Below are 16,448 nucleotides of genomic sequence, written 5' to 3'. Positions count from 1 at the left end.
CGCCTTCCTGACTCCAGGCCCCAGGGCTCCTGTGCGCATGCATACACCTTGGCGATCACGAGCTGCAGGGACAACGCTTGTAGCAAGTGTTAGGGCAGGTACCGCCTTAGGCTCTGCCAGTGATTCACCCAGTAGGACCCGCTTTGTGTGGCGGGCCCGATTATAGTGAAACTGCTCAAGTACAGAGGGCACTTCACACTGATCACTCACCTTCTCCCACCTCGGAAGGGGGCGATCTGCGAAAAAATCCCCCAAGCGGCTTATACCGAGCCCCCGCAGTGCACCCACCGCGTCTCTCCTGTCCCGGGGGACTACATACACCACTCCAGCGGCATTTCATGGGAATAGAGCAGGGGCCCAGCTGGCGAACCAGCAGACTTCTTCAACATAACTTTGAGTGGTGCCAAGATCTACAGTGCGATAACAAGGGCATCTATGAAGTAAAGTCCTGGGTAAGGACAGCGGGTAGGCAGCATCCCGGTCCAACCAAAAGGTAAAGTAGATGCCCCGCCCATGCAGACAGTAATGCACAAACGTGCATTATCCAGTGCTGTATTAAGCCTCCAAATCTGGGGCATTCAGCCCACCCTTCGCCTGAGGGAGAGTGAGTGTGTCCCGTCATACCCGCTGTCAATTCCAAGCCCATGCCAGATGCACCAAAAGAGCTTGCAAAGTCCAAAAGAACGAACAATGTAACAAAATAGTATGTTGGTGCACAGGAACAAAAACGGGGTAGCACCACCATCTTCATGATGGTGACACAACCACAAAGGGAAAGAGGTAAACAAATCCAACATTCAGCAGCCTCAGTTTAACGCTGTACTTCCCTACCACCTCTGGGTCCGCATGGAGTGGCACATCTGGTACCTCAGAGAGTCTGCCATCCACTGGCGTGGGTACTCCATCTCCACCCACGCCATGGCTGGGGTAAGGAGGAAAACGCGGGATTTGTTCCAGTTAATGCCCAGCCCAGAATTGGCCCCGATTGAGACTATCTTCCTAAGTATCGGAGGGAGGTTGTGTTCAGATCCCGGACATACAAAAGCATGGCATCTGCAGAGGTGGACACAATCAGGTTGTAATGCTGGAAGCGCACACCTGGCCGAGCATGTATTCTCGTAGGCACAAGCCAGTGGCTCTACAGCAAGCGCATACAGGAGCGGGGACCGGGGACAACCCTGATGTGTAGCCCCTCGTAATGGTACTAGTGCCTGATATTACTGCATTGACCCATACGCGAGCCTTTGGCGCCATACAGAACACCCAAACCATGTGCAGGAAACAACCCCCACACAACGCAACACGGAAAACATAAAGCCCCATGCAACAGAGTGGAACGCGGTTTTTGCATCCAAAAAAACTGCGGCAGCGCAGGACAGGGTCAATGCTGAGAGAGGTCTAAGATTGTACACGGGATGAGTCCAGTCTGCTCGGGACCGATGATCTCGGGGAGCAGAGGCGGCAGGCGGTTCGCAACAATGTTCACAAATATTTTAGTACTGGTATTCAGTATTGACAGGGATCGATGAGATGACAGGCAGTCAGCTGGCTTGCCCGCTTAAGCAAGGTGACCAGTAGCACTTCCTGCATCGTAGGGAGCCTGTGTCCACCCTTCACCATTTCCTCAAACAGAGTAACTAAGAGCGGGACGAGCCTATCCTGATAGGCCTTGTAAAAGGCCGCTGTCGGCCCCCAGTTCCTGGTGCTTTCCCGCTTGGCATGCCCGAAGGCTGAAGAGGCGCCAAGAGGTGCTCCCTGTGTCCCACTGTTAACCATTTCATGGTGCTATGGTATTCCATGACGGCCTGCTTGTCGTGGTCAATCCGCGAAGTATAAATGTCAGTATAGTGACGGCTGAACCGATCTGCCGTCTGTTTCGTCGCATGGAGTGGCTTCACCTGCTCGTCGCCAGTAACCAGCACCGCACTGTCTTCATGGCAAGGCCGGACACGGACCGCCCGCATCGCACCCGACCGCGTGCCTTCACCCTAAATCTGCGCCGTCGCATATGTACCCAGGTGGGTGACTTTGCTCTGAGCGACATCGTTATATTCATCCAAATTAGCTCTTGTATCCCCCAACAAGCTGCTCCCCAGCCTCCCTGTGGGAACGCTGCAGGTCCGCTAGTTCTGCCTCCAGCAGTGACCGGCTGTCTCGGATTGGACATTGTACACCAGCATCTTTGAAGATGGTGACCTCCCCCCGCCCCCGATACAGGACTTAAAAGCCTCCTCGATGGTGACAAATTTGTCGACGGACCCTACTTTAAGGCAGAAGTACTTGTCTATCGCTTGCGCAAGTTCCTCACGAAAGTTGCATCTAGTAAGGAGTGGTGCGGGAACCGCTAGGCAAATGTAGGGGGGGGACTGTGTGCTGTCCGGTTCTAGAGTCAGCAACACCGGAGAGTGGTCAGAGTATGTTTGTGGCAGGTGCTCACAGCGCCGGACCCGAGGCACAAGGCTCAGAGATATGAGCCAATAGTCAATGCGCATATGTGTGTCAGGCACCGTGGAGTAATGATATACCCCTTGTCTGTGTTGAAACCTATAGCGCCAAACATCGAGCAATCTGCACTGTTCAGCCATATCCATAACAGCAAGGGTCGCTGCCAAGGGCCTCTGGGGCGGAATCCGGAGCGATCCTGGTTAGGGCATGGGACACAATTAAAGTCACCGACCCATAACTGAGGCAGATCACTGCATTGGCTGAGCCTAGCGCGCAAATTGTAATAGAACTGCGGGCCGACGTAATTGGGGCCATATACCCCCTCCAGGAGCACAGCAAAATGTTCTTTATAACAACGCACAACTACAAAGCTGTCCCAAACCCCCGGTCTATGCAAATCTTGATGCCAGATTTAGGCCGACCCAAACCAGCGCGCGTGCACAGTGAAACCCACTGCGTAGCATTCACCCCTCATGGGACACTGCATGAGTAGCCCGCTTCCCTGAACCAAATATGTTGCCTTTAAGACTGCAACATAAATGTTATATTGTTGTAAGTACATTACCACCTTGCAAACTTTCAATCCTCTGAAATTCCAAGCAAGAATATTCAGCAGCAAGGCGTGTCCAGTGCTAGTGTCAATGTTGGTTGCAGTTTCAGCCATAGCCTACCCATGCAAACTGCACATGCCAAGCAAGCGCACAACGGAATATGCAATGCCATTAGCTCTCGCCATTGTGAAATAACCAGTTGCTATGATCCCAGCCACCCTCCTTCCACTCTGTGCCCCCAATAGACAGCACCGCAAAAGAGTACCCCTCATACATGCTCAATACCCAATAATACAGAACCCCAAGAGGAACAATGTGGTGCACACATGGAGACAGAGAGTGCCCACAGAGCACCCCTACTATGAAGATATGCAGGGGGCCACATCACAGGTATAACATGTGCCAAACTAAAAATAACCAAACTCCAGCACACTCCACCATCACTCAGCTAGTCGTGCAACACACGTCTGGTCTACACTGCCGACTGTGCAATGACAGTCACTCAGGGCCCATAAACAAGCGACTGGGACAGAAATCATGCACACTCATGGACGGCCCACAAAAGCTTGACTTAACTACAATCTTCCAAGACCACCATCTGTGACCAGCCAGACAGCAAGCAAACCAGCTCCATCAGGCAGGATAAAGAGGGCATTTTGTAAAACATTGCAGAAAGAAGAGAGAAAAGCAACTATGTTACAATTATTAAACAATCAAGGAATAAAAAGACTTAGTCCAGCCCCTAGGTCCTGAGAGGCCTCCTGCTCACACTCTTCTGACCTCGGGAGCACCAGTGGACACCTTTTGCAGCATGCTTCTTGAGGAATTTCTGCAAGAGCTTAGGATCACTGAATATCTTAGCTTTCCCATCCACCGTCTCTCATAGCCGTGCAGGATAAAGCATACCATACTCCAGGTTCAGTTCCAGCAATTTGCGATTAGCTGGTAGGAACTGCGTTTGCACCTTCTGAACCTGCTGTGTGAAATCTGGGAAGATGTAAAGTTCGTCTCCCTCATGACGAAGCACCTGCAATTCCCAGGAACGGCGGAGCACCGCAACCAGATCTCTATAGTTAAGCAGTCTTGCAGTGATCGGCAGGGTTAGCCTAGGGAACTGGGCGGGCTGCAAAGGAGCAGTGGGCACACTCCACTACAAAGAAATTGGAGACTGTCTCCCGCCCCAGTAGGTCAATAAATAATTGCTCCTCAATTGTGAACTCTGCGAGGCCCGTTATGCAGATGTTATTTCTATGGGAGCAGGGCTCCAAATCCTTAGCTTTTGCCTGCAATGTGAGGAGCGCCTTCTCCAGTTGCTTCTGGTGCGCAGATGTAGTGACCTGATCATCCTCTGCCTCTGATACATGTCAGGGGCTCAGCATGTTGTCCATGCGTTCTGACATCCTGTCCATCTGAAAGCTGAGGGCATCTATCTTACCGTCAATATTAGGTGCTGCTGCACCCTCCTCACGAGGCTTAGGGTTTTTACGGAGGTCGAAGTGAAGCTTTGGCTGTGTCTTATGAATTTTGCCCATTGTAGTTAATTGCACAGGTACCACTGTAGAGAGCATTGATGACCGGATTGGCGCTGCACAGGGCCAAGCAGAGCAGTAGCAGGTAGAGTTGCAGCACATCCCACATCAGGGGCAACACACCAGGGGACACAGAGTGCAAGCCCGGGGGTCAGCAATCACAAAAGGGCCCCCAACAGGAGGCAATAGATGCCAGGAGTAGCGCAGCAAACAAAGGCCTAGCCGGGCCACACAAAGTCCAGGACCCCCAACCACAGCAATGACCAAGGGAAGTAGTCCAGTGTAGTGCGACATCTGCAATTAGGCTGACAGCCACACTAAGCGATTAGCACGTAGGACTGTCACTCGCAATCTACACCTCTCACCTCCGAGATGGGCAGCACAGGATATCACTCCCCGCAGGGGCTTAGCAGCTTTCAGCATCACCGGTGCTCAATCATGGCGTCCACTTTCACCTCCAGTGGGCCCTGCGCCTGTCGGTACACTTGTAATGAGGACAACAGATCCTGAGGGCAGTTGCCCTCTGGCGCAGAAGGTAGCACAGACCCAAGGTTGATGCACCAGTCCAGTGTGCGGCCGCCGGGAACTCCCAGTGCACCGCTATGCCACCATTATGAAGGGGTTGAAATCAGACCCCGGGCTGCACCACAAGCCCTGCTGCTTAATAAGGGAAAGAGCACGAGCAGCGCACAGGGACCGTGGCCCTGGCACAAAGTTCCCCCCTTGTCACCTTGTAGGAAAGGGCCTCTTTTAACATGGTCACCCTCTCCCCCTTCCCCACATACACTTTTTGCCTGGTTTCTGGTGCAATTTCGACCGAGAGTGCACTGGTTCCCTGCTAAACAGGTCCTCAGTGCTAGATCTTTTCCCCCCAAAACTGCTCAGTCTTTTTTCCCAATTGGCAAACCTTTAGCTACCACTGTAAGTTCCTAGTAAATGTTACCCTGGGTACCTAGAGCATGGGGTACTAAAGGAAGGCCCCTAAGGGCTGCAGTGCAAATTGTGCCACCCTCAGGGACCCTCTCGCTAAGTGCACACAGTGCTGCCTTCACAGGCTGCGTGTCTTAGTGCAGAATTAAAATGAAAACACAATATGGCACACAGTCTGTGCACCCTGTCCTCTTTACACTGCATGCCATATATATGTCACCCCTCTAGCAGGCCTTGCAGCCCTAAAGGCAGTTTGCATTATATTACATGTGAGGGCTTACCTGCACAAGCAGACATGCCCCTGCTATGTCTTTGTCGATTCTCAGACAGAGTAAGTGAACAGGGAAGACATTTTATTTATTTGCTCGACACTAGTCATTCCCCAACTTCATGAAGGCTTCACTGAAGACAGGGATGTTTAGTATCAAACATCTTGTATTAATAAACTCACACTGAATCCAGTAATGGATTTATTAATGCATGTACTCAGAGGGCACCTTCGAGGTTTCTCCTGAAAACCTACCAACTCTTAGCATGGACACTGACTGGTCAAAATCAGTGCAGCCACCTTAGACAGAGTTCTGGCCTCCTGAGGTGAGAGCCAACACTCTTGAGGGCTCAGAACAAAGGCCTGCTTTGGGCAGAGGTGCTAACACCTTGTCCAGGCAGGATGGACATTCCAGGGCAGACAGCATCAAAGACCTTGCCGCCTTTATAATGCGACCCAGGCCTCTCCAAATGATAGAGAAGGCCGAACCCAGTTCCTGACCCCACAAAATTAGGCAGATTAATATATGTGCCCACTTTATGCCAGTCCCACCCCTATGGTGGACGAGCTGAAGTGGATTCTACCTTTTGAATTCCTCCATCTTGTTTTGAAGGAATGTAGACCACTAGGGTTACGGTTAATCCCACTTCCTAACGGAAAAAGGGTGTAGTCACCTTAAAGGTGAGTAGCCCACTGGCTACCACCTGGCACCCCCTTTAACACCCCTAAATTCAGTATTAGGTGGCAACCCTAAACCCTAGAACTCAGATTCCTGATGACCTAAGAAGAGCCAGACACTACAGAGTCGCATCAGCTGCGAAGACCAGCTGACTTGGACCCAGCCCTACTGGCCTGTCTGTGGCCTGCGACTATCCTGCGCCAAAAGACAATCTGTCCTGCAGCCCAGTGACATCCAAAGCTTTGGGAGGACTGTCTGCCTTTGACAAAGATCATGATCTCCTGAGAACAGTGGACCTGTTCAAGAAGAAACCAACTTTAAAAGAAAAAGAACTCTGCCCTGAGGAACAGCAAAACCGCCTCCGGACCCATCTCTGAACCTGCCGCCAACAGCCCGAGTCCAAGTGGCCCACCGGTCCTGTGAAGGTTCCCCAGCAATTCTGAGACTGAGTCCACCATGGGCTGACCCCTACCGGATTCTGCCTCAAAGCCTGCAGTCTCATACCAAAGACTCCCCCTGACTGCGACCTGCCCGGTAAGCTGATCCTAATGCCAAAGGACACTTTTGCACCTGGAGCCCTTGGGCCTTGAGGAGCTGGACCATCGGTGTCACTATGTCCCCTAGCATCAGAACTTACCTAGGCAGCTGTGGGTTTTCTTTGTTCAGCTTCCTGGCCCGAGCCTGCAGCCTTTTCCCAAAACTGATCTCCCCCATTGATTTGCATTGCACACCTAACACTGTGTTGGCACTCTGCACCCGGCCGCCACTTTGCCAATGAGGGTGTGAGTTTGGTGCTGCCTTGTGGGACCCCCCGTGCTTACCTCAACCCCAGGAGATCTATCCCTGACATTGCTTTAATCACCTTGAGCAGCGCACCTTAGGTTACCACCAGTCTCCATTGGTTAATATTGGGCACCCGACTCCAAAGTTGATCTCTCCACCCGCCCCCCCCCCCCCAAGGCTTTTTTGTGGGTGCACTCTTGGTACTGATTTGAACCTTGCCTGGTGACAACCTAAAACTCTGAAGACTGGATATCTAAGTCTTGTACTTACCTGCAAAACTGCATTTTTGTTTTCCTCCCGTAGGTTAACATTTCTAAAATGATTAATTGCAATGTCTTGTTTTTTGAAACTGCAAAGTATTTATGCTGGTAAATCTGCTTACCTGATGATGCAGTTCTTGGGTTTGAAACATATACAGCAAGCATTTGCAATGCTATGGGTCTCGTGTTTGCTCGAGTTAAAGCTATTAGCATTGTAAACTCCTAATTGAACTTATCTTGCCACATAAACTGAAAATGAAAAGTAAAAGTTTCACATAAGCAAGCCGACGGCTGCAATGAGTGCAAAGCAGACACACAAAAGGAAACAGTTTGCTCGTAGTGAAACGTGTCGGCAAAAGTGTAATTATCCATGTAACCAGCAAAAGTGCAATTATCCATGTAACCGGCAAAAGTGCAAATACCCATGTAACAGGGTCGATGTCATGCAAAGCGCTTGAAGACTGCCCAGCGAGATCGCGCTGCCTATGAAATAAAGAGAAAAAGTAGTCCAGAAACCATACTGAAAACATGGAGCCTTGTATGTTTTCAGTAGTTGGCGGGTGTGCTCGAGGCGGGCTAAACACCGGAAAAAGCATGGCGTATGCATGCTTTTCACTAATTAAATCAAGCAGAATTTAAAATGCAAGCCCACAAACCAACCAAACTGATGTGCGTGGTTAAAAGCCCACAGAGAGATTACACCAGAGACAAAACGCTTTGCGCGCCCGACCCTAAAAAGGAACGTCATTTTTCTAAATTGGTCTCAAATTTATTATGTGAGTGTGTGGTGTCTCATTCATTGCCTCTGTGAGTACAACAAATGCTTAACACTACCCTCTGATAAGCCTAACTGCTCACCCACACTACCACAAGTAAAGCATTAGTCCTAACTTCTTTTGCCTCTGCAATACCAATTGGGGATCCACTGGACTCTCTGCACAGTGTAATTCGTTTTAATGCACTATACAGAGAGCCAGCTTCCTACCCCACACCTTCAATATGGCACAGGATCACGGATCACTCAAGGGTGTAGGTGTGGCTCCGTCCAGGCCCCAGAAACTGCAGAGAGCCCCGCGGCTAGCCCCCCCCCAACTCCATCCACTCAACGAGCGGCACAGGACTTTTGCAGTGCTCCGTGCACCTTTTCGTTGTGAAATTGTGGCAGTAGCAGTTACTCAACCGGCTGCCCTACACATGCCGGTGTTTTTGGCTGAGTCAGGAGATCTTGTGGCACAGGATGCTGCAGGATTATAAGCGAGGCCGAAGGAGCTCACCTAAGCGGTGGCCATCATCACGCCAGGCAAGCCCCGCCCCTGTGTTTAAAAATAACATATGTTTAGAAGCAAATTAACTTTCCTTGTTCGGCCATCATTTTCAGGCAGCAATAAAAATGTTGAGATAATTCTGGTGATTGATTTTTCTGCTGGTGAGAGATCAGAATTGTGTCTAGTGGCACTTTTGACTCATCACAAAGTAGGACAGAGAGACAACGGCCCTCATTATGACCCTGGCGGTGTTGCACCGCCAGGGCCAACGGGGGCGGGAGCACCGCCGACAGGCCGGCGGTGCTCCCTTGGGCATTCTGACCGCGGCGCTTTGGCCGCGGTCAGAAATGGAAAACCGGCGGTCTCCCGCCGGTTTTCCGTTGCCCATTTGAATCCCCCATGGCGGCGCACTGACACCCCCTACCGCCATCCTGTTCCTGGCGGTTCGCCCGCCAGGAACAGGATGGCGGTAGGGGATGTCGCTGGGCCCCTGGGGGCCCCTGCAGTGCCCATGCCAATGGCATGGGCACTGCAGGGGCCCCCGTAAGAGGGCCCCGCTAGTATTTCACTGTCTGCATAGCAGACAGTGAAATACGCGACGGGTGCAGTAGCACCCGTCGCACCTTCCCACTCCGCCGGCTCGATTACGAGCCGGCTTCATGGTGGGAAGGTCGTTTTCCCCTGGGCTGGCGGGCGGCCTTTCGGCGGCCGCCCGCCAGCCCAGGGGAAAAGTCAAAATACCCGCCGGTATTTTGAGAGCGGGACTCAAGGTCCGAATGAGGGCCAATGTGCCTTCTGCAAGGAACATGTACCACGCAGATCACAAAACTTAGTGTGAGTGGACTATGAGTAGCTCTTCAAAAAAATGAAATGTATGTCAGAGATGGACTATGGAGGGGTGAGGAAGGAGATCATGGGGGTGGGCGGCAAAAAGGACTGGTGTACCGGGCAACATTATGTTAAAGCCGGCCCTGATTAGCTGGTAGTAAAGTATGCACCTGGAGTTATTATGGGTGGGATGGGGGTGATTTTGAGATAATGGGATATTTGCCGTAAAGTTCTATTCTCCCCACTTCAGGTTTTCGCCACTCATTTACAGTTTGGAGATCTGCTGACGGAGGAACCATCTAAGGGTCACTGCTGGCTTCAGTGCATCAAAAGTGTGCTAATTTTAGGGCAGGCCTTCTGACGAACATTGTTACCCTGGCCTACCAGGCAAGCCACACATTCACGGGCAGGAACATAACATACATCTCGCTCTCCATTTTGTTGTTAAGGAAAAAAATCCCTACTTCAGAAGTTTGTTTCTAAAAATTAAAACAGGGCCGAACGTGCTGCCGTGACATGGCTATTCACTTACTGTTATATTTTCGTCGACAATGCTCCCACCAGGTCAGGAGGATTGTTTGCACCTAGAAGGTCGTGCCAGAGCAGCGGGATTTTAAATATGGTGGGTCGACCACGACCCTAGTGATTTGGCAGTTAGCCAGCCATATTCTAAATCGCTCCTTGTTTACTACAGTTTCTGCATGCTCATTAAATGACTTTGGTTTGATAAATGGTTGCTCTGGTTGATGCACTGAGTGGTGGGGTATCGCCACACTGTCAATATTCATTCTTGTTTCCTCCTTTTTTTCTTGGGGCAATGCAGGATGAGGTCCGCATGCAGAAAGTAACAGTGCGCATGCACACTCTGGAGGAAGTGACCAACAATGTCAAACTTCTGCAGGAAATGCTTGTTCATTATAACAATGAGGAATCATCTGAGGCTGACAAAGAGCTTATGAAGGTGAGTATAGTGCGGGTGTCGGTAAGCACTTTAGCTGACCTCCATTCTTGCAGAAACCTTTACTAAATCACAATATCTCATACTAAACAACATTGTCTCATATGCTAAACCTTAACTTCTCATCTTCGCCAATGTAAATGCCGCCTTCTCTGATCGGTCAGTGTGTTCCCTTTCAGTGTGAGCACTGTGCTACTTATGTGCGCCACTTTTGTTTAGCAAGTGTTTCTCATTTGCCATCTCCTAATCGGTCACCTTTTACCACCATCAGTGTAAATTCATTCTTCTCCCTTGAGGCATTGTCATTGATATTCCGGAAGAATTAATACCTCTGCCTGTGACAGGATCCCATAACGCTTTACGAGAAATAATATTGCCTTTTTAATTAAATATGGTTATCTAAAGACCTCCCTTTTAAAATGGATATACCATAAACTAAAAAGTTGCTGGTTTGGAAGGACCACACTTTGGATTTCTGTAATGTTTCTTCTTTTAGTAAGAGTTATACTGAACGGACAGTAGGCAGAACAATTTTACGTAGAGAGATGCTGCTATGTTCCATTAAGACACCAGGTTGACCCATCTATGCTGGAGGACACAGCTTTAGCAGTTTGTTGGTATGTCTTTGATTTCTTTTTGATATTTTGGTTTGATCCGACCTTGATACCCTGGAAATGTGGTGTCAGAGTTCCCTACATGTTAATGAGTCACGAAAATGGGTTAATTCGACATGAAGAGAGAAGAGCTCATAGCATGTAACATAGTAAAACAGGACTACATTTCCAACATATTAAAATCCTGAGTTTATGTTTTGAAATGTAATTGTCAATATGCGCTACTTGTAGGAAAGAAAGCAGAAGTTCTCTGTATTAGGTGTGACTCACTGCACTTAATGAATAGTAAAATGACATCCTTTGTTGTAGGTGAAATAACATAGTGTAAAAGCTTCATTGTGTATTTTGAACACATTAGCAGATGACCAGGATTATGTATTCGTAGCATGAGTTGGCTAGCAGATACATGCTGTACCCACTACTGCCTTCTAGTGTTGGGTCTGGACTTTGCAAGTTGTTTTTCTCAAGGAAGTCTTTTACCGTCAAGGCTGTTTGCCATTTCTCCTCTTTCTCAAGGTAATGCGCATGTTCAGCAGCTCCTTCGTTAGATTTGTTTTTCCGGCCATCAGGCTCTGGAGGACTGCACCTTAGCTCTGTGCAGCTTCATCGTCCGTGCGGCCTGTGGAAGCCTACAGGCTGAAACGAATCGCAACTTGGTGACAACATAGACACAGCTTGCGCGGCCATTGGAACCGTATAAGATTCCATCGAAAGGACAGAATTCACCCGACTTTGACACCATAGCCTTCCAAAAACCCATCGAGAATGATCTTCTCTGGGTAATTAGGGGAAAAAGGACAAGCCTTTTCGTAAGTGCCCTCAGTGTGGGGCGGAATACGCTTACTCCAATGCCCACAACGTGTGCAACCTCTGTTAGTCGGTAGAGCACGAAGAGCAAGACTGCGCCGCATGCGACCTATTGAAAGAATAAAAAGGACCGTAAGAATTTGAAGCAGGTGGCACTGCAGACTGGCCCATACCACGAAGATCTCCCCAGAAGAAGCACAACAGCTCCAAACCATTGAGGGCGATGTAAGCGCCATCACCGCAGCTGGAGAGGGCTACCTCATTGCAAAGAGGATTAAGAACCCCAGTCTACCTTTTTCTTTCAATATTCTGGAAACTTCTCTCATGAATACACATCGAGGCTCAGATGATATACTTTGTTTGATTCATTCTCTTTATTATTGAGTCCAAATATTTATATTTATTCTCCTTAATATTCACATTAGTTCATAGGTACAACTCTACTTTTAGTACAATGTAAACATGATTACAGTTTTTTTAAACCACAATAGCGTCCCACTCTTCCATACTCACTACATACACTTCTTCCTTCTCATACATACATACATCCAATGATTAAAAACTACCTTTCCACATTCCTGCAGGTCTTGAGGATATGTCCTAAAAAATTCTAGTATCATGATATTCAATGCCTAAGTATACATTCACATAAATCTAATCTATGATCTCCGTTCCTAAAATGCCGAAAACAAAAGCACCTTCCTCAGCAACAAAAATGGCGACTGAGAAGCAGGCAAACACATCACATATGCTTAATGCTTCCCTAAGAAGGCAGTGTCTTTGAAGGCCTTCAGGACTTCGACTGTCAGGCTTATGATGACCGCAGGCAAGAGAAGGTTTCCAGATGGCAAAGTCAAGAATTTGATATTCCACAGCAATTGCTAGAAAGGGTGGCAACTGAGCATAGAACCACAAACCCCATGTCACAGAGCTGCCCAGTGTCACCACACACCAGGTCGCCCTCACCCACTCACGGTGCCGTGGAAGTAGACAGCCCTGACCATGAGAGACTTACCACTCACATTCAAAGGGACAAACCCCACAAAGCCCAGACTCAGGGGATGACTATGATATGCTACTTCCAGATACAAACATACAACCACACATCCCAGCCAAGGCATCTCCACCAGATGACACCTCTTCATATCACAGTGTAATATAGCGGGCAGCAGTGTATCATAAATTACTACTGCATAGTACAAAAGAGGAGACGGATTTCCTGATTGAAACACTATCCAGGACAGAGCGCACAGTGCAGAACATACCAACGATAGGTTCAATGATGAAAGTTTCCAAGAAAATTTTCAACGACCCAGTGAAATCAAGGGTACTCACACTCAGATCCGAGAGGAAATACAGACCTTCACAGTCAGACCATCTCTACATCAGAGGTCACCCTACTGCCTACTCACTGGTGGTAACTAAAGTGCACAAAAGAGCTGCATTATAAAGCACTGGGGACGCACCATGCCTGACAAGGAAAGTAAGTGTATTGACAGAGCCGGCAGAAGGGTTGCTACAGGTCATGCCAATCATTGGAGAATTACAAACTCAGTGGGCCTGTTATCACGCTACAACAGTGCTAAATGGTATGAAATGGAAGACCTCTTATAGCACCTCCCTGAGCAATATAAAAAGAAAGGGGAATATTTAGTTGCAAAGGGAATACAAATATCCAACACAACAATCTGCTGTGCTCTAGACAGCGCAGACACAGCTGCAAGATGGATTAATTGATGGGTAATGCTTTGCAGACATGCATGGCTTTGCATCTCATGATTTAAACCAGAGGGGCAAAAACACATCTTAAATGTCCCATTCGATGGCAAGCACCTCTTTGGTCCAAACGTCGTTACACAACTTAAGAAAATCAAGAAGGACACAGAGACCTCAAAATCAATGGGAGCCTTGCAGTCTACATCACAGAAACACCAGCCCTTTTGAAGATACCAAGAAAGAGGTGTCTCAAAGAACAACACCCCCGAAGTGTCAACAGCAACAATGCCACCAACAATTGGTACAGGTCACCCGCAAAGTGAGTCTCTACCTCCAAACAGTGACTTATAACCATTCCCGTGATCACACAACACCTTTCAGGGGGAAAGCTACCACAATTCCATCAGTTGTGGCCAGAGTTAACGTCAGATCAGTGAGTGCTGGACATTATTAGTCAGGGCTATTGCCTAGAACTGAAAAGTCCGCCACCAAATATCAGACCATGCAAAACACACCCTCAGTCCTCATCACCCTATCCTGCTGAAAGAAGAAGTAAAGGTACACCTCAAAAAAGGATCCTAGAACCTGACCTATTCAAACACCAAAGAAAGAGTACACTCCCTATACTTCCTAAAACCCAAAAAGGATGGCACGCTCCATCCTATATTAATCCTGAGCCCACTCAATCTGCACATTCTGTCTGAACACCTCCACATAGTAACACTACAGGATGTAATACAACTACTTCAGGAAGGCAAATTCATGACAGCATTAGATCTAAAGGACGCATACTTTCATATACTGATCCACCCCCCACATCGCCAGTACCTCCGGTTTCTGGTAAGTGGACTTCATCAGTTCAAGCTGCTACCATTTGGGGTAACACCAGCCCCAAATGTGTTCAACGAATGTCTAGCTGTAGTGGCACCAAGTCTGAAAAGGGAAAACATTCATGTCTTCCCTAACTTGGATGATTGGCTGATCAAGAGTTCCAGCAAACAGAAATGTCTACAGGACACAGAGACCACTATCAACCTATTACACAAATTGGGATTTACAGTAAATGCAATAAAATCCCATTTACTGCTGCTCCAAATGCAGCCTTATCTTGGAGCCTTACTTAGTTCGGTCGCTTAAATCATTTATTACAATTTTCAGTTGTATACCCATTCATGTCACATTGAGGTTACGCCAGAATCATACAGGAGAGGTAGAAGTATCAGGTTTTCACTCAGAGTCCCAACCAACAATCTTTTAATATTAACAGGAGTGTAACCACTTGTCCCAGTATTATCCAAGGAGTCCCTCTAGTTTCTTTTGGGAGACCCTCACCAGCTATTTTCAACCACAAGTATATTATTACTCCGGTGTGCTCGTAGCTAATAGCACCATCATGGAGTCTCCTCCTTCCCCTAACCAAGGGAGTCGTTTCCACATAAGTCCAGGTAACTATTAGGGATCCGTGAACAATATACTAAAAAGTGCAGTGAAAGTGATCTAAAAACGCCTCTATTACTCAGCTACAATCCAACTTTATTATGGCTGGTATATGGTATGTTTAAAAACAAATATAATGTGATAGGAACGAATTATGTGTCCTTCACACATATCAGGTCAGGTCGAAATAATTAAATGAACATGAAAGATTATATAAGAATACAAAACAATGTACATTTTACATAACTTCCTTCCTTAATCCCCTCAAACGCAACAACCTGCTACTAAAGTAAAAATTACTAATGAAATTTAGAAAAAAATTACATTAAGTATTAGAAACTATGCCGCATAAAATAAAACACAAATATAATATCTTGTATGAATAATATGACTAATATGTATTAAATACATTTTTAAAACAATATATTTACAACTATATTAAAGAAAACAACATTATATACAGTGATATTTGTTGGGAGGGAAAAATCCTCTGCATGGTATTGGATGTGCACCCCTGCCCTGATTGTCCAACTGTACTAATGTCTGGATCCCAAATGTTGTTTTTTGTTGTCATAGGCAAACACGGATCTTACCTGTGCGCCATGGTATAGACCTGTCTGATGGATTGCGGTCTTATTGGACCGGGAGGGTGCCCAAACTGCTACCTTCATAGTGGTGAGAGACTTCTGCCTTCACCAGGAGTTAAGCATCACAAGTGCGGTGGTGGCAGCATATTGTGTAGTGATCAGTAGGAGTAAACATGTTTTTTTAACCTGTGTTACTGGAGTGAGGCCTAATGGCTCACTCATTTTAAAGTTCTGCTGCTGTGTGCTTAACTCATCAGATTGCCCTGCATCAGTTTGCCATGTTTCGCTGTGCAGTGCATGAGTTGTGTATCTGTGCTGGGTGTAAGTGTGCCTGGGAAGGGTACAGTACAAGCATCATGTAGTACTATGCAGTGCATGCATGTTAAACGCATGTGCTGGGTTTATGTGTGCCTGTGAATGTTAAAATACACAAAGGATGTAAAGCTGTGCAGGGTGTGCATGCTGGATGCATATGATGGATGTCTGTGTGCCTGTGAATGGTACAATACGGGAAGGATGTAGTGCTGTGCAGTGTGTTCATGTTGAATGCATATGCTGGCTGTGTGTGAACCTCGGAGTGGTACAGTACCCAAGGGCTATAGTGCTAGGTGGTGTGTGCATGTTAAATGTGTGTGCTGAATGTATGTGGGCCTATAGATATCACAATACATAAAGGATACAGTGCTGCACAGTGCGTGCATGGTAAGTGTATGTGCTGGATGTATGTGTGCCTACGTGTGGTAAAGTACATAGAGGATACAACACTTTGAATTGTGTGTATGCTGTATATA

At 47.7% G+C, this 16,448-nt stretch overlaps 1 protein-coding gene across 3 annotated transcripts in view; it reads left to right on the top strand.

Moving 5' to 3' along the window:
* Positions 1-16,448, top strand: part of GGA3 (golgi associated, gamma adaptin ear containing, ARF binding protein 3) — a 525,496-nt gene that overhangs the window by 321,648 nt on the left and 187,400 nt on the right. For all 3 annotated transcript variants that reach the window (XM_069200128.1, XM_069200129.1, XM_069200130.1), the window contains one exon: positions 10,362-10,499. In XM_069200128.1, the coding sequence (XP_069056229.1) occupies positions 10,362-10,499 (138 nt within the window). The remainder of the gene's footprint in view (positions 1-10,361; positions 10,500-16,448) is intronic.

Source organism: Pleurodeles waltl, chromosome 7 (genome assembly GCF_031143425.1).
Source record: "Pleurodeles waltl isolate 20211129_DDA chromosome 7, aPleWal1.hap1.20221129, whole genome shotgun sequence".
Classification (NCBI taxonomy): Eukaryota; Metazoa; Chordata; class Amphibia; order Caudata; family Salamandridae; genus Pleurodeles; species Pleurodeles waltl.
Note: the sequence above shows the minus strand (reverse complement) of the source record. Positions and strands in the feature narration are given on the sequence as shown.